Here is a 25,889-nt window from a genome sequence, read left to right on the forward strand (position 1 = left end):
TGTCTCCCTCAAATAAAATTTAAAAAAGAAAAAGGAAAGTGTATTTGTCCTGGGTCTGCTACTTCCCTGAATATTAGGCTTCGAGCTCATGCCCAATGTTTGTGTGCCAGGCTGGGTGCCCCTATCAACCAATCACCCTTCTTTACACACAGTAGTCCCAGAAAATAGGAGGGAATTTTTCTAGTACTCGCTTAAACGTGCTCTCTGTTGAGGACACCATTCAATAGGAAAGTCCTCATCACAATGTTCTCTGCCTAGAAACAACACTTCCTAACTGTGTATGTCAGGGGTTCAAGACTGGGCTATGGACAAACTGACCACTGCTTGTTTTGTAAAACCTATGAGCCAAGAATGAGTTTTAAACTTTTAAATGCATGAAAAAAAAAGAAAAATAATATTTCACACCAAATATGGAAATTATATGAAATTCAAACGTCAGTGTCCACAAATAACATTTCATTGAAACATGGCGACACGTTTGCTTACATATTGCCCATGAGTTATTTTTGTGCTGCATCAAGCTTGAGTCGTTGGAACAGAGACAAATGACCCTTAAAACTAAAATATTTACTCTCTGCCCTCGACAGAAAATGTTTGGTGACCCTTAATATGCACAATAGAAACAAATATTGTCCCCGTCAGTGTAGCATAAGTACTCGTGAACTAGCCACTTACTGTATTTGCAAGTTAAATCACTTCTTAACCACTGGTAGTTAACAATGACTTTTGTCACAATGAGAATTTGGGCAAATCCCTAGCAGACTGCTTCATGCTGTTCCTTTTCTTTGAAATGGCCATCTCCTCCCTAAACACATTCCCACCCAGAGTTTCAGCTCACATGTCACCTCCTTTGTTAAGCTTTCTGTAGTCTCTAGACAACTTTATTCCTTTCCGCCTCTGCTCTGTCTCACCTACTGCTCTATCACAAGACATCAGAGATGGCTGCAGTTCTCTCCCTTCGTGTCCGTCTCACCCAGTGTGGTGTGAGCTTGGGAAGCAAGTACCCCGTTTTAATAAGCTTTATAATCCCAACCCTTAGCCACTTATGAAAATCTTTGTGGAATGAATAAATCAGTGAATGAAGGAAGGATTTCAAATATAATAAAGCACTTGGAAAGACGTTCCATCAGAGAAAATACTTGACAATCTGAATGCCATTTGAATCCTGCTTTCTTTTTTGGTTATTTTAGCTGGGAAGCCAGTGTAAACTGCTGGAAAAATGTAGGACAAATATTTCCCTAGGTTTGGATTCAGGAGATAAGAAACTGCAGAGCGCAAGACAACACCTGTTCCCATACCTGTTTCCTTGGCAGGGAAGAGTCAGAGATCACTGTATGATCAATACTATGCTTCTTGTCCTTGGTCTTTTTTTTTTTAATTTTTTTAACGTTTATTATTATTATTATTATTATTATTATTATTTTGAGAGACAGAGAGAGACAGAGTGTGAGCAGGGGAGGGGCAGAGAGAGAGGGAGACACAATCCGAAGCAGGCTCCAGGCTCTGAGCTGTCGGCACAGAGCCTGACGCGGGGCTCGAACTCATGAAAAGTGAGATCATGACCTGAGCTGAAGTCGGACACAACCGACTGAGCCACCCAGGGGTCCCTTCTTGTCCTTGGTCTTAACTTATGACCTATCTTTCAATGACAATCATGTCATTGAAACATAAGAATAAAATATTGAGTAATAGTGCTTTCTGGTAAGATGTTTATACGGTAGACACAGTCACGAGCATTTGGTCCTAGAGGGCCCCCTTTTGGCCATAAATGCAGAATCTAAAAGAACATTGTGCCTTGCCAATGAATATGCTTTTCTATTTGTTTCCATTTTTGTTTACACTCTTCTTTATTCCCTCTATATTGATATGTGGAAACTTTCAGAGTACAACCAGATAAAAGTATATGAGTGAGGAAATCGGGGTAAGAGAGATTTTGGAACAGCTAAGATAATAAGTTTTTCTCCTTCAACGAAGAAAGGAGGAAAATGACCATAGCACACAGTTTTTCACTGTCCAGTGCTTAAAAACTTGGCATGAACTGAGTAAGAACTGGAAACTAAAACCAGCAAAACTTTGTCCCCATTGATGTGTGCCTTGCTATCCAGCTTGACCAGGGATCACCCCAATACCTCTGTCTTACAACTGTAGAGAGACTAACGACAATATAAGCATTGCCTATTTTGGAACCACTTTGCTCATTTTAGCTGGAGACATTTTCAGATCAATTATATATATGCATATACATATACACACACACACATATATGCCTACAATGCACAAGCCTTTGAACTAAGCCTATAATCAGCCTTTGAAGAGAGCTAACATTTTTTGTGAGGTTTTCTGGGCAACCGAAGTTGTCTAGTGATTGATTGAGCATCCGTCGGTCCTCATGGTGTTGAGTAATGGAGTCATTATGCACAATTTATTATGCTTGGGTTACTTTATTGCCATACTTCCTGAAAACAGCAGTGAGAGGGGCAACATTTTTGCAGACTTCATGCTCTATGTGTCTAAGAAAGAGCCCTTGAAGGTGGTGAGGGAGGTACTGCATGTGGCTTGGGATGTTTAGCCTTAAGTGTCTGGGGACAGTGGGTCTAATTGAGTGCTGATTTACTTATGTTTATACAGATCTTATTATGTGTTTATTTATATGCTTTATTTATGCATTTACTTATATTTATACAAATTCTACTCCACCCAAGACCACTGACTCTTTGGAATTCATTCCTCTTTAATGCCTGAACCTAACTTTAGTTTCAAACTCATAACCAGGCCAAATTCTTCCAAATTATGATACAGTATTCCATTCACTGAGGGGATTTTAGGCTCTTGCCAAGTTTGAGGGAAGGGGAGTGAATTAGATCTTTGTTGGGGCCTGGGTTTGGAATATTCCTGACTGTTGATAACAAGAACAGAATAAATCTTTATGCTTACAAATTAGTAGAGACTAAAAAGAGTGAATCTTGAATTATCCTGATAATTACTCAGTTCAGAGGGGACAACAATAAATTTGATGTATGGGTTAATATGAATAAGATACATGTACAAAACATACCCCCTCACTGGGATTCCCAGAGCCAACCATATAAATGCACTGAGCTGGAAGGAAGAGAGTGGTGGAAACTATGGAGTAGTGGTGATGCTAATATCTGACAGGTCCATCCTTCACAGACATGAGCACACTTAATCTTCCCCATAACCCCTGCAATAGGTCGTATTGTACTCTAACATCTAAAAAGACGCATCTTAGGTATGAGAAACCTGCTGTTCAGCCAGTTTGTCTTGGGTCAGAGCCTAAGACCGGGATTGTCCTATTGGTGAGTTATGGCAAGTATGATCTTGGGTAAAACTGTAAGGGAGCAAGGGAAGCAGGAGAGGACAGGGCAGGGAAGGAGCCAGGCACAGCTGTGGGTTCAGCTGAATTCTAGCCTCAGCTGCATACCATGGGGAGTGTTGGGGCATGAACGGCACCTTACAGTTACATGTGCCACTCCGACGTAAGGGGGCCCGCATTTTATACCCCAATATCGGTCACTCCGTAGCTGTGGACTGCCCTCAGTAGGAGAACACATCCTCTCAGGCACACTCCAGCAAGACATTTCCCTTCGTGGAGGGACAACCATGAGGAGGACAGAGCCATATGCTGTTAGCAGCAGCTGGAAAAGGGGCAGTCAGCCTGGCAAAGGGGACCCTATGGGGGAGGGTCACCAATAGCACCTCCCACGGTATTTTTGGGCCAAAGCTGATGCCATTGCTAAACGGCCGAGCCAGAATACACACCCTGATCTGCTTATGCTCTCATCTCCACACAGGCCTGGATTCGCCGATTTATCCTACTATTTGAAGTTGTAAACAATTAGTATTTTTTCCCCAGGGCCTGCTTTGTGCCAGACACGATCCTCAGAGCTGGAAAGGGAAGCGTGCTGACCAGGAGTGGAACATGGCTTTCACTTCTTAATGGCATTAACTTGTGAGCTGCAGTGACGGCCCGGGCCAGCTGGCTAGTGGACCGAGAGATTAATGCTCACTTTGGCTTTTTCTCCTAAAGGCTGACGAGATGCAGGATGTGATGCATTTCAACTACACGGCGTGGCCTGATCACGGTGTGCCCACAGCAAATGCTGCAGAAAGTATCCTTCAGTTTGTACACGTGGTTCGACAGCAAGCTACCAAGAGCAAAGGCCCCATGATCGTGCACTGCAGGTAACTCATCAGCCGCATTTTCTGTCGCGGCACCACAGGCTTTGCTTTATAAAGGGAATCATCCACCAGTCCATGAATCCCTGAGCACAGTGAATTAACGATTAAATGAATTATGAATTTATAACATTGACAACTCACTGATACCTTACTAGGTACACAATTTGCTTATAACATGGCTTTTCCTATCTCCTATAGCTTATGAGATAGATATTTTTATTCTCATTCTTAGCTGAAAGAAAGAAGTGGGGAGGTTAAGGGACTCGCTCAAATTCGTGCAGCCAGAACGTGGAGGGGTTAGGACTCAAATCCAGGTGCACGGTCTCTAAAGGTCGTGCCTTTAGGTGCTGTGTGAAATTACCCCAGCCTATGAGAGATCCTGAGTGGTTTGTAACATGGCCAACTGCAAGGGCAGATTAAAAATAGCCGATCACAGCCCAGAATAATATTAATAGACATAAAAGCAAGATGAGGGAAAGGAGAAATGAAAGTATTCAGCTCATTAAGATAGACATTTGCTATGATTGCTCTTAGAGATTGTCTCTGAATTTCTAGACAGCTCAAATGAAAGGGGTTGTATGATCTAGCACACTATCCAAAAACAAGGGCCACACTAATTCCTTAGGAGAAACATTATCTTTGAATTTAAGCTTTCTTTCTCACCAAGTGAACCAAATCTCCATCAAAATCCATCAGTGTGACATGATTTCGTTGCAAAATTTTTATGCAACCCCCAAAGAGCATGGGATATAAATATGTTCCCACTGTATGCCACAGATAGAAATGGAATGGGGATGTTAGAGGAGGCAATGGTAGCCATGTCAACCTAAGTAAATAAGTCTATAATCCTGGGTCTAACACCTTGGCCTTTGTGAACCAGAATGGCTAGGGGAGTGTGTGTGTGGGGGGGGGGGGGGGGCGGGGACAGAGAGAGAGCAGTATGTGTCTGTGTCTGTCCGGAAAGAAAAACACTTTGTAAGCTACCCAGTTTGGGATCAGGGAGGATATTCTTGCGTGAGTTCACCTCACGTGTTCACAGGTGTCACCAGACAACATTATCTGGTTTCAACACCATTCTTCCCATGAGCAGAAAATAAAGGTGCTCAACCACGCGGTCAAACTCGTGGTTCCTTTCCAAGCAGGAAGCAGCCACAGTTCTGGATGTGACTTTATGGGTGCTCACCCAGAAGCAGAACGTTTTCTCTTAGACAGTAAGTCTTAGGAGGGAAGAGTTGTCTTGTAGAAAAGCAATCTCTGAACTCGAGGCTTCTAGTGTTGGATTTCTCTCCCAGCAGAGACTTTCTCTTTTCTCATTTTACCATAATTCACAATCCGCAGCCTCTCAGTGGTTGGGAGAGAAGAGCTGACTTGAACATGTAGAGCTGGGGGCTCTCCTGACCGCCGGTGGGCGGCGGTCAGTGTCAGTCACTCGCCCCACTTTGTTCCGCTCTCTGAGCCCTGGGATTTGGGGACTGGAAGAGACTGAGTCCAAATATCAAATGTGATTTGGAGGCAACTATCTAAAAGATCGCTGGGAGACTGAAGCAGGCCCAGGACCCACCAGAATGGCCAGTGTGCTGTAAGGAAGGTCTGGGATGGTGAACTCAACTTAGGCCTGACGGCACACAAGTTGCTATGGCCCCAGAGCTAGAGCTGGCGTGTGGCATCTCAAGCCGACTTTCCAGCAGCGTGTGTGTGCCTAACTCTGAGGTTACGCAGAACGCTGCAACTGTTTATGTGTATCAGCTCTCCAACAGGCTCTACATGGAATCATCACTTTCCTCCGGAAGCAGAGGGCCCTGCGGGAGAGGGGGTGTGTGTGAGGCAGTGCAGACCCACATCTCCTTAAGCAAGGTGGCAGGGATAGTCAGAAATGTGCCATCGAATGACACCCCGGACCACAACTGCACGCTTCAAAATCGGTTAGGAAAATACTCTCAGGAGTTCTTCCCTTTTCTCAGTGGTGCCACCTGTAGTTTGGGGGGGGTGGGATTTAAATTGCCAGTTTGTTTGCAACAGCGCAGAGGAATATGTCTGAGGAATATGTTGTCTGAACACTCTTTTGCAGTGCTGGAGTGGGACGGACAGGAACATTCATTGCCCTGGACAGGCTCCTGCAGCACATTCGGGATCATGAGTTTGTCGACATCTTAGGGCTGGTGTCCGAAATGCGATCATACCGGATGTCTATGGTGCAGACGGAGGTAGGAGCAGAATCAATACGCATTTTCAAATTTGCCCTGGAATGAGAAACTTCTCATTATTCAATCTCATGTTTCAAAACTGTTGTGTCCATTTTTTTTTCTGCATCCACTAGTCCCAGTTTTTTATTGTGCATGTTCAAACTGCTTCAGGGTATTAAAAAAAAAGATACTAGCTTCTAGCAATCTCTTCAGTGCATAGAGCTGGCACTGTTGTTGGCATCATATGCCCTTCATAATCCAGAGCACGTGGATGTATCTATGATATCTATAATAGAATAAAGCCTCTTTGAACAGACTGAGAGTTCAGTGAAGGTGACAGCCAATCTGGGTAAATGCCACCGAGTGGGGACTGTGGAACTGATACGATTTAATTCGTACTTGAAATGCTAGATTTGGTTCAGTTAGTTTGGCATTAGTTTGTCCTCCATAACCCTCTGTCCCAATGCACTTTTGATGATGATCAAGGGTTGATTTATGCTTCCTGTCCCCCTTATGATTTTAAGGCTTTCCAGCTCCCAACCTAGCAGTGCAGCCAGTTCCCTTGGTCTAAATGAATGGATTTATCATTGTAACAACAAGGGAACATCCCCCAGAAATATCCAGCTGTGTTATATGCTCCCTCCTCCTCCTCTTCAGCCAAGCCTTCTCCTCCCTGCAAGCCTCAGAATGCACCCTGGCTGGAGTGGCAGCCCCGGGCCGCTGCCACCACACAACACACACTGCCTCCAAACAGCAACAGGTGTGCACCTGGGGGCGCCCCGAAGCCTACGCACAATAGCTTGTTCCTGATCCTAATCACCAAACCATAGTCGCGACTTCTTAGCTTCCGGCTTACAATAATCCCTTTTTTTCCCCCAAGGGGTGTGCAAGAGGAATGCTTGTAGAGTACAACACAACCAGGCCTGACCTCGTATTCCATTTCCAGCCTAAATGCCGCCTTAGTCTTTTTCCTGCTTTTTCTATGATGCACCACTAGATGTCAGTCTAACTCAAAAAGCGTGCAGCCATGGCTGCTGTTAGTGCCCGGTTTTTCTCCTCTGCCTCTGTTTGCTCTCCTGCCTCCCCACTCCCACCTTTCCAAGGCTGGACACAGCTGATGGATGGTATTTATTTCTGAGCTATAGCAAGATCATACCACTTTGGAAAGAGTGACCCATTCACACGCAGGTGCCTCATTGATGATGTGTTTGCTTCCTCACTTCCTTGAACCCACTCACATCCCAACTCTGCTGCCTTCTAATTTACAGTGGTGGGGATGTGAACTAATATTACCTCCTTATCGTAAGCTTGAAATGTGCTGGTTCCCCAGAGAAGCCCACTACCTAGTGATTAAACAGTGCTTTATGAATCGGTCCATATTTTTGGTTTCCACTTCTATAAATTTACATCCTCATATGTGGTTTAAAATGTCCCCATTATGTATAGTAATCCCCAGCCTTCAAAGGGCCACTCCTTATTTTAAGTATTTTGGATGTGATGAATTGTCTGCCCCATTGACTTAATTTATGCCTCTTATAACTTTATAGACTTTGATTATAGCCTGTTTGCCTATGGCTTTCCCAATTACAGAATCTTAATCCCCTTTTAAAAACTACCTTCACATGGCCGACCCTCCATCCAGTTCTCAGCGCCATTATCTTTCCTCGCATGTGGTAATCGCGCAAAACTAGAGCAGCCTCCATGTGCCTCTCTGCAGAGCTGAGGAAGTATTTTGTTTTTCTCCCTAACGCTCTGGCCCCACATTTTGGTTGTTTGGCTTCTTTGTTTGGGGCAGCATTTTAGGTTGACATCTCCAGGGAAACGGTCTTTTTAAAGTACAGCATCCCTTCCCTGAACTCTTGTGGGAAAACTCAGTCAGTAAAAGAGGCGGAGGTCACCACAGGTTACTGATTTTTTCCAACTGTTCCAGCTTCTTGAGTTCCCTCAGGATTCTGCAATGGATGCTTTCTAGTTGGAGTTATTTATTTGTCTCGGTTTTGTTAGTTACGTCTGAAACATCTTGTCCATTTACCTTTATTTTTCATGGCTTCTATGCTCATCATGGTTCAGCCTGTATTTTGAATGTTAGGGTTTTCCTAACATCCTTCTTGAGCCCGTTCATACCCCCCAGACCTTCTGTCTTCTACTTGACTGATGTTAAAACGTAAGGAGCAGAGTCAATTATTTTCTTCAGCTTTATCATCCCACAGTACCCCGTTGACACTAATGATTTTCAAGAGGCCAGTTTGGATTCTCTCTCTATAAACCGCCTGCGTGTTGTGCACCGGGTTTCCTCCCGTGGCTGGTTTCTAATTTCCCTGCCTCCTCTAGACTACCCGCCATCTCCATTCCACCACCCCGCCCCACTCGAGCAATTGCAGAAGTTACCGATAAAACAGCTGTGTCCTGAGATGCACATTTCACGTCCCGGCAACATGCTGCATGGTCTGCAGCATTGACATGCCCTCTTGCCTTTTCTCAACTGACCGGGCACGTGGTCTGGGCCTCTCCACAAGAGCAGGAAGGGCAGTTGGAGAGTAGGGGTGGTGGGGTGAGACCCCGTGAGGGCCTGGGTCACAGCATGGCCTCTGTACAACCCCCTTCACCTCTCACAGGCCCTCCGTCATCTGTAAAATGTGAATGATGCATTTGTGAATCGTACAGCACACATCATGGAAATATCACCTAGACCAGCACGGTGAAACTGTAAAGGGCTCTGTATGGATGGCATTCCCCTCTCCTGGGCTCTCTTCTATTTTTATCAAACGTTTTGTTTGATTTTCTTCTAATAGGCTTTCCCTGGAGGTCAGTGACGGCTTTGCTTTGAGCAGCCATTCTCCTGATCGGCAGCTTAGACTTCTCAGGGGCCCTCAAGGATGTGTCTGTAAATAGTCTTTTATTTACTTTGCCTGTGGTCTGTCTACTTTTTTTTTTTTTTTTTAAATTTTTTGACACCCAAGTTTGGCCACTGAATAGTTACGCACTGAAGAGCCAGGCAGTTTCTGGCCTTAACTGTGCCCAGTGCCTTACACAACACCAGAAACAACAGAGTGGTGTGTGATAATGAGAAGAAGTAGCCAGTTATTGATGATATTATCACAAAATAAGGGAATATAGGGGGCGCCTGGGTGGCTCAGTTGGCTAAGGGTCCGACTTCAACTCAGGTTCATGAGTTCGAGCCCCGTGTCAGGCTCTGTGCTGACAGCTCAGAGCCTGGAGCCTACTATGGATTCTGTGTCTCCCTCTCTCTCTGCCCCTCCCCTGTTTGGGCTCTCTCTCTCTCTCTCTCTCTCTCAAAAATAATAAAAACATTTAAAAAATAAGGGAATGTATTTTTTCCAAAGCTTGTTGAAAAATACAGATTGGGCTTAGGTATCAACTCAGTGAGGTTTGAAGCATTAACCTATCTTTTATAAAGTTGTACAAAAGACCCCTTAAATCCTGCGAATACCATGACTGGTTTTTATTTCAAGGTTATTTCTAATGGTATTACTTACAGAGACGCTCTAGGCAATGAAGACACAGTAGAAAGATCATGAAGTTTCTTTGATTTCATGGCACTAAGACAGCTACTCTCCATATGCTGATGCATTTCATCTCCATCTTCAGTCAAGTATAACTTTCATCCAGTTGTGCTTCGATGCTACATATACATATGCTAATTTTACATTCTAATTTTCCACCTAACATTTTGCTCTGTGTATCTATCATCCCAAATTATCCAAAACTCTATAAATCTCATTTTAAAGACTGACTAGTGTTTCGGTATAGATCTGCTGTAACTTATTTAAACCATTCTCCTTTTTATAGAACATTAATTGGGGTCTTTTCCCACTTGTTTACTATCTGCGTCCAGAGTGTCACTTATTAGCACTTTATTAATAATACCTCTGCCAACCACAGATGAAAACGACAGCTTCAACAAACTCAAGTTATCATTGAATGTGACTTTTCCCCTTCGGTTTTGCTCACGTCATGGATGAAAAACAATTGTTTTAATTTACAATTTTTTATTATGTCGCCATTTTTTGCTTATGGTTTAATATTTCCTCGGTTTACTTCAGAAAATATTTACTAAGCACAAGCTGAGTGCTAGACATTAGGAATAAAAAGGTACAGTCCCTGCCTTCTAGGAATATTTGGTCTAATTGTCGATATATTTTGCCAGTTTAAGTGTGTGTGTTACTGATTGGAGGAATTTTAAAGAAAAGTAAAGGTATCGACTTTTCATCATAATTCTAGAAAATAATTTTCTCTCCCAGTTTCTGGTTTGACCTTTATTTTATTCTTTTCACTTTGTTTCATATACAGTACTTTCAAAGTTTCATTTGTGATTTGTTACATCGTTTTGAAGTTTAGAAAGTCCTTCCTAAAAGGAATCAGACAAAAATTAACCTATATTTCCCCCCCTATATTTTTATGGCTTAATTTAGTAAACTTCCTGGATTTTATTTTGGTGCATATTATGAAGTGATACACTATTTTTCTTTTTCAAAAGAGGCCCATGATTTATCGATTGGACATTTTCTTTAGCATTAAGCGGTGATTACGTAAACTCTATTATTAATCAGAATATTTTTACAGTGGATTCTCTTGGATTTCCTAGTGATAAAATTATTTCAGAAATAATGGAAATTGTTTTTTGACATCATGGTATTTAATCCTGCCATAGGATTAAAATAGTCTCTCTTCGAACGTGTTTGCACAAAAATATCTTGTTCTGAAACACGTTTTTGTCCTATGCACCAGGAGCAGTACATTTTTATCCATCAGTGTGTGCAGCTGATGTGGACGAAGAAGAAACAACAGTTCTGCATCAGTGACGTCATCTACGAGAATGTTAGCAAGTCCTAGTTCAGAACCCGGAGCAGTAAGTAGAGAAAAGGCCATCACGGGCACTCTGTCTTAGAACAACAAAAGGCAGCAGTCACCAGTTGTATGGATTCTGCCCCCACAAGTGGGGTCATAGGGCGAGATTAATACCATTGCAGATCTGAGAGCTTCCATGTACCCGGGTTGGTAAGTGTGACATTAGGGGCTTCAGCAACTCCTTGTGACATGACCTTCATTCTCTCCACCTGAACCTTAAATTGTTCTGATGTTGGATCCATGCACGAAATGTCAGGATACTCTCACCCAACTCTATCTAGATATTTTGTGCAAATGTTTTATTGATTACAAGGGTCATACGAGGGGTTAGTTACAAAAAAGACGTGAGCTGGAGCACACATCCCAGAGAAGAAAAACAGTATTGGCAATATTCTCAGAATAGTGGAGTTTAAGAATGCCTTGATCTCATCCATTATGTGAACATTTTCCTGAGAGCTTCCTGAAAACATTAGTAACATAGTTGGTGCCTTGTGCTCAAATTCGACCAGGAGATCAGATTTGGGAGGTGTAAGTAATCTTAGCTGAAGTAACAATATGCCAATTCAAGTCAGTAAACGGAGCGTGAAATGTATCTGACTACACTGAGGTGGGGGTGGGGGGACCATTCACAGGGTGTGGAGAAGGTAGCTGTGCATTGTGGCAGGAAAATGGAAGGATAAATAGCGTATGGACCAGTGGGTAGCAAGGTAAGATTAGCATTCTACCTTCATATCCATCAAAAGACAGAAAGCCCGAAGAGGCAGGAAGGATAAAGACTAAGACAGAGACAAATCTGTGGAAAAGGGAAAGATATTTAGATCCACAGGAAAGGCTTACACAGAGAAAGATGTACAGATAAACCTATGTCACAGAGCTGTCCGTGTGTGGCTTGACCCTCCCAAACCGCTTACTCTCTCTTTCAATCTCTCTCTCTCTCTCTCTCTCTCTCTCTCCATCCCCACTCCCCCCCCCCCCCCCCACAGGACAGGACATGGTGTGCACCCATCCTCCCTTGCTTCCAGAGTTTTTTAGGGGCGCTGCTAGCCATTTTGCTAAGAAGAGCCCCTGCTTTGTAGTATGTGGCCAAGGAGATAATTTATCTCATTGAAGCACCGGGAAGACTTAGCCTTAAAGAGCCTCCAGTGTCTTTTGGACTCTTTTACTTCTGGACATTGAATAACGGACCACATTCAACCGAACACCAGAAAGGTCCAGACGCTCTGCAAAGGGCAGGAAGCACAGCACTTCCGAAGAGGAGTTTTCTTGGCCCTTGGCTGGTTGGGCTGAGTTTTTGTTGTTGTTGTTTCTAAGTGCAATAATTTTTGTATGTGTGATTTTATCAGGAAGTTGAATTGTTTTCTACCCACATGACCGATCAAGCCCGTAGCCCAAGAGGGAACAGGCATTGTTAGTATCAAATTATACCTCATTGTTAAAAAGCGGCATGGCCACACATGAGGAAACCGTAATTCTGCTTCACGGAAATTGAACTGGCAAAATCTGTACTCCGACATTCAGATGCAGGATCAGGAGGGGGGGAGGGTGCAGGGGGGAAGAGAGAGGGGTTGTACCCACGGATCAACTGCATATCTTTTCCAAATATGAAGAGCTGTAATTCAGCTTCAAAGTAGAGTAGGAAAAATATTTAAGTCTTAATTGTTCTAGTTCTTGATGGTTTTCTTCCTTATTAACAGCTAAGTGTTTTTTCCTTGGCCCTCTTCAACTAATGTCACCCTCCAGATTCTTTTTCAACAAATCAGATCTGGTTCAGAATGGTTTTAAGAAGGACTCTTTAGACTCCACTGCTGTCTGAGCAACCTTGGTGCCTGGAGTTTGCATTCCTTTATCTGTTGACCTGCATACATGTGAAAGCTGTTTCTTTGAGAACTGTAGGCTGTGAAAACGCACTTTCTTTCCCCCAAAGAGCTGGGAACTTATGAAGTTATGGCAATGAGCTGCAGCATGCTAGGACAATTATTTGGCGGCGTTTTTGGGTAATATTGTCAAGCGTTTCTATGGATTCCAGCGTTTGATTTCTTTTCGTTTGGTTTCATTTTTGGTTGTCCGTTTCATTTTAACCAGTGTTAACTAGTAACATTTTATTCTTCCGATTTTGTACAATTACAGTACATGACTGTGCATTGTGACATTTGACGGCATTGTGAAGCCTGTTATTTTGTGTCACTTCCTTAAAAAACAAGAGGTGATGGTATGGATATACAAAGGAAAACATTTTGAGTGGAAAGTAAACACAAGCTGACTGCTTCACTGTGGCAACGTGGCTGTCCTGCCTCCCCGTGCGCGTGCGTGCTCTCCTCTGTGCATCTGATCTGATGGCTGCCCCTCGCCCTGGCTTCCCTTCATTCCCGATCATCTTCATGAAGCCATGTACCCAGGATCAGCTTAATATTTTATCGGTGACCTTAGTGGTGGTGAAGGATGCCAAGTGAACAGCTCCACACCCTACTGTCTCTCGTCACCGAGGAGCCCTGGCCACCGCGGACCTTGGCACAGTTCTGTGCAAGACCTGGCCAGCGAGTGTCAGGTTCACCTTGCAGGGGGAACAGCAGAAGATGCCCACACCCTGCAGGTTAACAGCTTGGGCTCCTCAGGCATTGTCAGTTCTTACCTCCTTTCCTCTCCTTCTCGCCTCCCTGCTGCCACCTCCTCTTCTCACCCCTACCTCTTCATTTCCCTTCTTGGACATGTTAATAATGTATCACCCACTCCATTCGCGGGAACACACAGGGCTAAAGAAAGGTGGCGAGTGTATGTGTGACATCCTTAGATTTTCACACAAGGACAGGTCAGGAGTGACGTGCGCAAACTTGGATGAGCCGATAAGGTGCATGGGTAAGCCGGAATCCATTTCGTTTTCGTAGGCTGGAATATTACTTCCCCTGAAACTTAAAGCACTTCATAAATATTTCATGTTTTTCTTGAGCACCCCTTCAGTGTAGGGATCAAATAGTACCAGATCAACTTTCCCAAAAGAGAAAATGAAGTATCCAGAGTTTAGACTGGAGACTCAAGAGTTTAGACCACAGAAAGGGCACACGAAAGCACTTTTCCAGATGGCTCCCTCAGGGGTCTCCCCAGCAGTCACTTTGTCCATTGGTATGCTGGTGCTCCTGAAACTATAGAATTTAGAGTGGGGAAAGCATCCATCCATCAGAAGGCTTGGATTTTGAGAGATGCAAGACGGCTCAAGAGGGGCAGAGAGAGAATGAGAGAACCCCAAGCAGTCTGTGCACTGACTCGCGAACCATGAGATCGTGACCTGAGCTGAAATCAAGAGTCGGGTGCTTAACCAACAGAGCCACCCGGCGCCCGAGAAGTCTTGGATTTTAATCCCAACAGATGCCTTTGGAACTTGCCTCTCCTGAATCTCAGTTCACCAACTGTAGCAGTGACCTCCTCAGAGCTCTCTATTTTTCAGGTATAAAGAGTATCAGCATGATAATTCACCCAAAGATGCTCTGTATCTCGTCCCTTCAGGTACCCTAAAACCATTTTAAGCAGCTTCATTTTCACTCCAGGACTCAGTGTGAGCATTCAGAGCGGAGGCGGCCAGGGCCTCTGTATTATTAATAAGGTGTTTTGTTTTGTAATCATCTGAGTCGTGCTACAACCTTCTAAACATAGAGGTGCTTAGCACATGCAGTTCATACTAGCCTACGTGGTACAGAGAGAGAGGAAGACTTTATCGTCACAAAATATTTAACTTGGAGTGCTATTGACATCAGATTTCCTCACTGCAAAAGTCAGTTTCTGAAGTTAATTGAGAAACTACCATGAAGGCCTAATTTATAAATTTAATGTCTAATACCAACATATCCACCACCACACATGCTTTTATGTAACTTGAAAAGGAAAAAGAAAAGTGACAAATTACAACATTTTTTAGGACAGCATTTTGATTCAAGGCTTATAAATTTTCCAGTACAAAGTCAATGTTACCCTTCCAAATTTAAAATGAGAGAAGCTAGTAAGATTATTTTAATCTCTTATAAAATCTTTTATCAGATTTTCTAATGTCTTTTGTTATAAAAGCTGTCCCTGCCCCCCCCCCCCACTCCCACTCCCCCAGAGGCAATCCATCTCTCAAGGAAGGTGTGGTATTAACATATAAAGCAGGATCTGGAGACTTTGGATCTGAATTTTTTGCAGACCATATGATAGCTGCTTGCTAGTGGGTTGGCCCTTAGCCAAGGAGTTAAAGTTACTGAATCCAATCTCTAAGAGCCAAAATCCTCCCTGCTTTCTAGCAAGGAGGCCTTCCTTTCCACCTCAGGAAACGTCTGATGTAATGTGCCTCAAATTAGCTGGCTCGCTTCCTGGCTCACAGCTTTCTAGCCTGGTGTTCGGCACAGGCTCAGAGTCCAGAGGCCATGCCCGGGACTAAATATAACATCTACTTTGGCCAAAGGGGTTATAAAGCGACCAAAACATAACATATGCAGTCTCCTACCCCTAGTTTTTCACAGCATTTGACGCATTTGAAAAAGAACTTAAGTTATGACATCTCTGACACTGGGCCTCCCAGAACAGCCAGAGGCTTTTTGTCAGTTTCAGCCCATGCAATGGCAAGGACTGATCCCGGTGGGGCCCTCAGTTAAAGGTGGGTACGGTGTGTAGCTCGGGGAGTCGTATCACCAGGGACATTAAGAAACTGAAGGTTGTCCAGGGGCGCCTGGGTGGCTCCGTCGGTTAAGCGTCCGACTTCAGCTCAGGTCACAATCTCACGGTTCCGTGAGTTCGAGCCCCGCATCCTGTGGTGGCCTCTGTCTTCGGATCCTGGCTCCCAATCTCTGCCCCTCCCGTGTTTTCTCTCCCTCTCTCTCTCTCTCTCTCTCTCTCAAAGATAAATAAACATTTTTAAAAAAAGAAGGAGAAGAAGAAACTGCAGGCTGTCCAAGGCAGTCACCAGAACCATTAGGGATGTGGAAAACAACAGGTCAAAATTACAAGACTTGAGAAAAGTGAGACTGTTAAGCCCGGAGTAAAGGAAGATTCCTTTGTTTATTCAATCATTAATTCAACAAATATTTGTTTACCTAATCATGTTGAATGAATCAACCAACCAAGGAAAGATTTCTTGACCCCGTGCAATAGGCTAGGCACCATCGTAAGCACAGACGGTGCCATATGCTATCTTCTAAAAATATGTCATGGAATCAATTTTGTCGTTGTTGGAAGGACCAAGAAAACATCAGTCAAGACTTTTTCAACATGTTTCACTTATATATCTCAAAACTTAATATATTTTCTGCAATGAGGGGCCAGTGAGGATAATGGTGTTGGGCTTTTCCCCTATGGTTTATAGAACAGCAATACTAGGTTCCCATCGTCTTTGTTGCTCATCAGTCACCACAGACCGTGACATAGTCCTTCTTCCTTGATGAGAATTATCATATATCTCCCTGGAAGATGGCGGATTCTTTTCTACTGAACCCTTCCAGTATGTAGGATTGCCCCCTCACCAGGCAGTCCATCGCTTCATTTGTCAGAAAACATTACCAGCATTCCCTTCCTCTGTCTGCACATCTAAGGACTTTACTGACACTAAGGATGTAGGAGTCTGTGCCTCTCATGGATATAGGCTTGAAGCCCAAGTCATTTCCCCATTTTGGTAAAAGGGCAGGTGCTGTGTGAGTGCTAGAGTCCAGAGCTGCTTGGGACAGAGACCTAATTTCAAGCCATTCAATTTGAGAAACAGCCGATTTCTAACCCTCTCGAAAAATGATTTATTTACTCAACATCCCTTACGAGACACTGGGGCTGTGAAGATGGATGAAACAAGGTTCTTACCTCAAGGAATTTACATTCTATTTGGGGAAATTTGAAGTGAAACTAAGGGCAACAAAGTGTTACAGATGCTGTGATAGGAAAACATAAAGCATCCAATGCAGGCTCAAGAGCAGGATAGGTGTTTGTTTTCTCGAAGGGCCAAAAAAGACTACACTGCCATATTAAAGTATTAAAGACTATTGAACTATATTAAGAAATACTAATGATGTACACTCATTTTGCAATCAGCAAGCATTCAGAAAACCCATTGTGTCATTCACCAGGGCCCATGTGAGTAACCTAACCTCAAATCCTGCCTTCTGAAACTTTTCTTTTTCACTTGACTCTAAAGTGACAATTTCTTTCCGAGCCTCCACAGACAGCTCCAGCTCATGTGTTATTCAGCAGAATGCAATGAATTTCCTGTTACTGCAAACGTAACAGAGCCTATTGGGGCTACATTTTCCAGCTACTTGTGATTAGTGCTGTCCAAGGCAAGATAGGCAGAAATGCTAAACTCCACTCCTTGGCCTGTGACCCCTGATGATCACCCAGGAGCAACCTTCCACCTGTGTCCATCTGTCTATCTATCTATCTATCTATCTATCATCTATCTATTTCCATCCCTCCAGATCAAGATGGAGATGCCAAAAATACAGAAGGAAGCTGGGGCCCCAAATCACTACCTGGAGCAGGAATGAATGCCTGCTGCACCAACTCATGATGTGACCAAGTAACACATTTCCATTGTGTTCTCACAGTGATTATGGTATCGTCAGCTCTGGCTGTCACCCTGCTCTTAAATAATATGGCAGCACCAGGATATGCTTTACAACTGTGTGTGGCTTCAGTTACCGTGGGAGTTTTCCTGGGCAGTGGTGTGGACTTCCCAATAAAGTTCCCAGAAGGCAGGTGAGAGATGAAACAGGGCAGAGCAAGGTCATCCCACAATGCAAACAAGTGCTCAGGAAAAGGCCACAGGAGCAATGATGGTTCTTTTAATAAATAAAGTTTTCTATGGAAATATATGCCTTCTTCTCCAGAAGTGGTTTTCCCCCACGTTAGATCTCTCCTTCTCTTTGTCACCCCGTTTTAAACCCTATAACAAGACCATTATATAGGAACCCCACTTGAGGTCTTTAGCCTTGAATGAAGCTATTGACTCTGAATCAAAGTCCAGGGTTTCTGTGAACAACAGGCCCCACAGTGGTTTCCAACCAATAAAAGCCCAAACACACAGGAGGCCGTGAGGCTCGGCAAGGGAGGTGAAGCTCAGCCAGCCGTGCCTTCGTGTCTTGTACATCACGGTAGGTTCCAGAGCAGCGGCTAGAAGTTCAAAGCCAGCTGGCACAGAGTATTTTTGTTCACTTCTGCGAATACCAAAAAGTCCAAAGGGCCATTTAAACTACAGAGAGGTCACTGCAACCACTACTGCCTTTACAAATAGAAAACAGAATGGTCTCGAAGGGCCCCTTTATGTCCAAAACCAAACTGGATCACTTCCCCCCCGCCCTTAACCTGTGAGTGAATTTGGGAAGCAGCATCGCAGAGTGGAGCAGTTTAGAACAAGGGGCTGTAGATGGAGAGAGACTTGAGCTGAGATTCTGTGCCTGACTGTGACTCAGTTATCTCATCTGTGAAATAGGCACGGTGATGGTAGCTTTATGGTAGCACAGGGCTTCAAGAAGATAAAGGAAACAACATGCGGTGGGGCTGAAAACAATACCAGGAGAAACAGCATATTGCATAGCTGGCGGGGACAAGCAAACCTCCCACAGTCTCCAAGGGCCATCTTGGAATTCTTGAAGAGATTTGGTAAGAGCATCTGGAGCTGGTCCCTGAACTGGGCTGGGTTAGTTTCCCCAGGATGACAAGTGAACCCCCACCTCCATTCCTACCACACACAGTCACAAACCTCAGAATATAAAGGAGGTGCAGCCTGTGACCCAGTGTGGACTCCTGGGTCATAGGCATGTGGTGCCGAAGCAGGAGCTGGTCCTCCAGATCAGAGTCCTGGATGGTCCGGGCCTGACTTTCTACTTTGACTCTCTACTACCCAGTGAGTCAACAGTGTGTATTTTGCGTCTGGGTGCACAGAACCCCCACTCGAGGCAAAGCCATGCTACGGCCTGATTCGCATTCAGTGAAAACATCTGTAACTGGGCAGGCAAGCTGTGCAAATTCACTGCATAAAACAATGTGTGAAAAGCCGACCACTTCTTCGAAGACAAAGAAGCTGATCTGTACAAACTGTAAGACGCAAGAGTTACGAGTTAACCCTCCTGGGTGGACTGAAGAATACAGGCTCGGAGTGAGCAGATGCCCCTGGGGACACCGCTCGATGCCTGAGAGAATGAGTCTCCTTGTCTGTGAGCAGGAATAAGAAGAGTTTCCCCCACAGGGTCGTGTTGAGGATTACACGTAAAGCCCTCGGTGTGGTGCCTGGCGGTTTGAGGACGCGGAGTGACGACTGAAGAAGAAAAGCAGACTTGGAGTTCCAGCGGCCCGTGCTTGTCAGAGCAGGGGGCCCTTGAGAAGTCACCACCGCTGAGCCCAAGTGTCCCCACAAAGTACAAGCAGCCCCGTGGAGTTGTGGTGAGAGTCAGAGCTGGTTGTGTAAAGCACCAGCTGGGGGCCTGGCAGCGTCTGCGTGGCATAAATGCCGTCCGGTTCTCCAAGCCTCTCGGCGGGTTCCGAACACCAAACCTCCCGCTCATTCCAGCACTGAGACGTCCCCAGAGTAGGCGTGTCCCGTTGATTCCTGGATCCCCTGCGGGAGCACTTCTCATGAGATCCGGTCCATGAGGCCTGCTCCCCAGGTTAGCAGTTACAACCCTCCACGCTGAGTGCTGCCACACTTGGGGTCAGCCACTCGGTAAGGGAGGCCCCACCTGCACACGTACATCTGACAGGGGTGTGGGAAACGCAGTCTGACAATTGCTAAAAGAAGTGAGAAGCACCCAAGCAATTTCCAGAGAGCTGTTTTAATTTGCGTTTTGTAAATCCATTGTGCTGTCACCAAGGCATAAAACAACATTTTCCTCTTTTTTTTTTTTCTTTTTCCTATTGCTACAAGACAAATGAAATGAATTACCTAAATGTCTACACTCTGCCCTATAAGACTGGTTGTAGTGAAGACGTAATAAATTCACTTCCCTGGGCTGCTTTCCTGATGTGAAGTGTGTCTTCACTTATCGGCTGCAAAATACTGGGTTGCTATGTCATTAAGACTCTAGACCTTGTCGCCTTGCAAAGGGCTATATTTTGTAAGCTAGACAACAGATCGTGGCAATTGTCTTCGCCTGTGGCTCAATGGCTCTGCCACTTTCATCTTGTGACTGGTCACGCTGATCCTCTTACCACATGCCTCCGAGGAGCCGAAGAAGACCCTGTCACTGTTATGTTTACTGGATAGACCACACCACAGACTGACTTGCAGCAAATGTGTATCTCTTCCTGGTTCCAGCCCGGCCATCACCAGGAAAACTGGGACCAGGATCAGCTAGTATTTGACAATTTATCGGCATCCTCTATAATGTCCACTTCAAAGCCTATGTATGAAACTAAAGAGATGATATCCAAAGGCTATTTTCCTGTCTAAATAAAGTATTCCTTTGAAGGGGTGGTCAGCCACCTGAAATTTCCCAACAGTGTTAATGACTGCTGAGATCAGATCTAATTGTGGGCATGGAATAATCAGCTCCCAATATACCTTCATGTTCACCTACAAGGGCCTTTGTGGGGGAGGGAACCTATGAGACCAGGGCCAGGGGCTTCCAAATGAGGCTCCGTATCTCCTCTCTGCAGCGTCGGCGACAGAAGCTCTGACTTTTATCTGTTTGATACAGTGGTATGTTATATAAAATTTCATGTTTTGAAAGGATGCTTTTTATGCTTCCAATTTTTTTTTTATACACTGGCCTATGATATCTGAGGGTAAAGATTTGCAGGATATGCAGAAGTCCAAGAGAGTGGAGTCCAAATTTAGTTTTTCTACTTACTGTGTGACTTTGTACAAACTACTTGACTTATGTCTGAGTTTCAGCCTCGTTATCTGTAAAATCTGTAATGTGAGAGATCGTAGGGTACTGAATTCGGTTCTTGTTTCCCTTTCCCTAGAATAGATGGGGAGCAGAAGGACTTAGCGGGTGATACCAGCTTAAAGTAAGACACTTTAAAACAGGAGAAGCTATACATATTAATTTCTCACTGTGTGTGTGTTATTCCTTGTTTTTCCATTATCTGCAAGAGACTGTTCATTTGGGGGGATGACAGGAATAACTAATGTTGGAGAAATCATGCTCCACTCCACAGCCAGGCTTCAGGGACACAGAAAGAAGCAGGAATTGGGCCAAGTGCCTGGGACTACAGTCAGGAAGGAAAGAGCTCATGGGACCAGCCTGGACCAGGACCATCTGGGCCTGGCAGGAGCCCTGATTCATTGCCCATCCCATCCCCACACCAAACCAAAGGCATACTTTCTAATATTGTTCCGGTCTCCTTGCACGAGCATTGAGAGGAGAGTGCACAGACCCAGTTCTGGTGAGAACTCTAACATAATCCCTCATGCAGCCTCCATAAATTTACTTTTCGAAAACAAGTGAATCTCAATTTCCTATAGATTTTCTTAGAGAAAAGTACTGGAAGGAAGAGTTTTACGTGATTAGAGTATCCTATGACCCAGTGCGTCTTAAGTGGAGGGAAAGAGAAAATTTACTGCTCACCTCTCATAAGCAGTATAAGACTACAGTCATTGGGATAAGGAAACTCACTGGCTCTTTGGGGATAATTCCCCAACAGTGCAGCAAGCTAGGCTTGAACAGTTAGTCCTGCTGAAATGAGGAGGCAAAGATCGGAGGTCGGGCACTGGAAGGGGCTAGGATTTCCAAAGAACGGCACCAGAGTGGAACTATTTGTGCAGAGACTGGCCACAGAAATCTGGAAGTGAATCCCCAGTTTGCAGAGGGTAACATCACCCAATGTTTAGCAGAGCATGGCTGCCAAAAGGGTGAGAGTGGAATAGAGCTACCAGCGGAAGCTGTGCTGGGGGACATTAGAGGTCCAGCCCAGCAAAAGGGAAGAGACCTGTTTAACACCCTTTAACACTCTGGGAATCTATCTGAGATAGATCCACCCTAGAAATTCGTCCAAAAAAGGAAATTCCTTAGAAGTAAGAATTCCTTAGAAGACTCCACAGTAAAAACTACTCTTGACAGGTACAGACAAAGCCTAAAATTAAGCAATAACCAGATATGCAGAACAGAGAGAGCTTGTAGATAAAGCAAATCAAGTTAGAAGACCTTATGAAACACTTTGAGCCATCAGGATCCATCCTTTGCATAAAATCAAAGACATACAAGTTCAAAGTGATCAGCCAGTACTGAATTGCTTGCCAGAACAAGAATACTCTTCGAAGAAAGATAACAGGTTCTAGAGTATATAAAACATATCTATAATGCCAGGTATATAATAAAAAGAATTACTACACATGCAAGGAAAATGGAAACTAGAACCCACAGTGGGAGAGAGAAAAAGCAATCAATAGAAACTGAGCCTGAGATGACCCAAATGTTGGATTTAGCAGATAAGGATTATAAAGTAGCTTTTATGTGCTAAAAAAAAATTTTTTTAAGTCATTCAAAGAATTGAAGAGAAATATTTTAATGAGTAAACAGATAGTCTCAGCACAGAAACGAAAGTTAAATAAAAGCATGAAATGTAAAACCTGCAACTAATAAAATACAATAACTGAAAAGAAAAATACTCTGTATTAACAGCATGTTGGAAAAAAGATCACAGGGGTAGGAGAGAGGAGAGCTGGTGAGCCTGAATACATAGTAACATAAATTTTCCAATCTGAAGAATGGGAAAAAAATTGTATTAAGAGACATCGAGATTGCTGGGATGATATCAACTGGCTTAATATACATGAAATGGGAGGCCAAGGAGAGGAAGAGAGAAAGCAGAAAAAAGTACTGGAAAGAGTATGGGCTTCGATAATGGGAAAACATTATTCATTGAGGTGCACACAGGATAAATACCAAGAAAACTACATCTATTAACTTTATAATCAACCTGTTGAAAATGAAAGACACTGGGAAAAAAATCCTGAAAACAGCTAGAAGGAAAAAGCATGAATGATGACTGACTTACCATTATGAACAATGGAAGCCACAGATCAGTGGAATAACACTTCTAAAGTTCTAGAATAAAAACTGGCAACCTACATTTCTATATTCAGTGAAATGTGTACTTTAAAAAGCAAGGTGACTCCAAGTTTGGGCCCAGATGGAATCAGAGAAACTGGATTTACCCTCTGGCCTGAAAAATTAAAAAAGAAGCAAAACGTATGAAATTTATGAAAGAACAGTTTTCAAGATACTGGACACTGGTCATTAAATGGCTGTGATCATTGAAAGATGAAAATCAAACGAAAAAAACCCTACAAGTGCTCCAGCTTTCTACCTAGATATTGTCTCCAACCTGGACTGCAGGGAGGGAGAGCCCACTTGGAGTTCACAGACTCCTTGAGTTGAGGACACAAATCTTATAATGTAGCAAGGACAGAGGGGCTAAGGTTCATAGCACAGAGTAATTGAGAGGAGGAAGCGGTGTGAATAGAGCGTTCTGGAGATCTCTATAGGATCTCCACAGAGACTTATGTTGAAAATGAACCAGCGCAGGCACATGAGAAAATGCTCAAGGTTCAGGCACCACCTGAAAGGTTTGGAGGAACAATTCTCAGAGCTCACACAGAACCAGGAATAGTTCTTATCACCATTGGCTAGAGTAGAAAACATGCTGATTCATGGAACAATAGGTTGGGTATTCAGAAGGGTTTTGCCTCAAGAGTGGCATAAAATTAGGTTTAATGCAAATGCCACTCTCAAGTTCCACCTAACAAAGGCAAGATCAGAAAGAACCAAACTCTTTCCCAGTAACTTCACAGCATCCCAAAACAAAGCATGAAGATATTTATAGGAATACAAAAGAATCCAAAAAGGTAAAACCTACAATGTCTTTAATCTGATTAAAAATCACCAGGCACATAAAGAAGCAAAGAAATAACACTCCATAAAGCATTAAAAAGATCAATTAAAATTAACCTGTAAGTTATGATGATAGAACCCATAAACAAGAACATTAAGACATATATTTTAACTGTATTCTCTATGATTTTTTTAAAATTTATTTTGAGGGAGGGCAGGGGCAGAGAGAGAGAGGGAGAGAGAGAATCCCTGCACTGTTAGTGCAGAGCCTGATGCAGGGCTCAATCTCATGAACCATGAGATCATGACCTGAGCTGAAACCAAGAGCCGGACACTTAACTAACTTGAGCCACCCAGGCACCCCTGTATTCTCTATGATTGGTAAAGTTAAAGAAATATTGAGCAAATGGAGACACGGGAGATACTTTGAAATATCAAATCAAGCTTTTAGAGATGGAAACTCTAATGTCTGAAATGAAAAATACAATGAAAGAGACTAAAATCAGACTGGAAACTCCAGAAGAGTAGTGAACTTGAAGACAGCAACAGAAACCACCCAAAATGAAACTCTGAGAAAAAGGACTGGGTAAAAATTAAAGGAGCATCAATGAACTTGGGAAAACATCAAATGGTCTAATATACATGCAATTGGGAGACTTTCAAGGCTAGAAAGGCAGGAGGGACAGAGAAAAAAAAAGGAAGTAATAATTGCTGAAAATGTTGCCAAATTTAGTAAAAACTGCGATCCCACAATTCTAAGACGCTCAGTGAACACAAAGAACAGGAAGAAAACTACACAAAGGCCACGCCATAATCAGATGGTTTAACCAGTCAAGAGATCACCAGTTTGGCAGCTGCAATTAATCCAGTAGCAGTGGGTGATTCCAGTTTCTAGTTTCCCCCTCCTACATTTTCAGAACCAACTTCACTACACCCCCTCAGAGATACGAGCATCAAGTGTCCAGAATCCTCTCCTCAAAGGTCTCTGTCCCAGCTCCTCATGGCATCTCTCCTCTGTGCTCCTGAGGCACCAGCACCAACGCCAGACGGTGCCTCCCCCAAGGCTCTGGATCCAAGATTTCTAGGTCCCTTCCCCCAGACTTCTAAACGCTAATAAACCCAAACCCTTCCTTTGCTCCCCTACACCAAAGTGTGGAAGCTGCGTCCTGTTATTACTCAGTGTTGTTTTTCGCCTATGTAACCAATTCTTTAAATTAAATACCATTTAAACAAGAGAAGGACGAATGCATCTTGTTAGGTGAAAGTATGAACTTTTAAAAATTACTAGATGGAATCTCAAATAAGTATAGAAGAGTAAGTATACAGGCCAAGTAGCCAGAACTGGAATGGATTGTTTATTGAGCTCTTTCAAATCTACCCCTTTTCTCATTTTTATGATTTGGGGCTTTGCCAGGTGTGTTCCCAACGGATTCTGCCCAAGGAGTGTGCTACAGGCAGACAAGAAGCTAGAGGGGGCAAGGCACTTGCTCCCTTCTGTTTTACTTCCTGATCATATTAACATCACCCTCATAATAGTTCTTTACTCTAGAAGTAGCAATTGATCCCCAGCAGGTTCCAGTTACCGGTTTGTTTGTTTTCCCCCCCACACTCCCAGAGCAGCCTCACTGTGCCCTCAAGGAAATCTGAGTACCAGCTGGCTGGCGTGGTCTCCTGAGGTCTGCATCCCAAGCTCTGTGGGTTTGCTTCACTGTTTTCTCAGCTGAATTCTTATCTGAATTCCTGAGGCAATTCAGACAGGTTGTGCCTCCGTCTCAGAGGTTTGTGTACCAGCTGTGGGGTCTTTCCTCTAAACTTCTCAGCTACCACAGACCAAACTCCTCAGATGTCTGGATCCAAA

The 25,889-nt window shown here is 43.8% G+C and overlaps 1 protein-coding gene across 1 annotated transcript in view; it reads left to right on the top strand.

Moving 5' to 3' along the window:
* PTPRO (protein tyrosine phosphatase receptor type O) overlaps positions 1-12,822 on the top strand; it is a 74,825-nt gene extending 62,003 nt beyond the window's left edge. The window contains exons 15-18 of the mRNA XM_042945899.1: positions 4,049-4,203; positions 6,269-6,404; positions 11,133-11,253; positions 12,236-12,822. Coding sequence (XP_042801833.1) covers positions 4,049-4,203; positions 6,269-6,404; positions 11,133-11,237 — 396 coding nt within the window. The 3' untranslated portion in view covers positions 11,238-11,253; positions 12,236-12,822. The remainder of the gene's footprint in view (positions 1-4,048; positions 4,204-6,268; positions 6,405-11,132; positions 11,254-12,235) is intronic.
* The last annotated feature ends 13,067 nt before the right edge of the window (positions 12,823-25,889 follow it).

The sequence above is a fragment of the Panthera leo genome, chromosome B4 (genome assembly GCF_018350215.1).
Source record: "Panthera leo isolate Ple1 chromosome B4, P.leo_Ple1_pat1.1, whole genome shotgun sequence".
NCBI lineage: Eukaryota > Metazoa > Chordata > Mammalia > Carnivora > Felidae > Panthera > Panthera leo.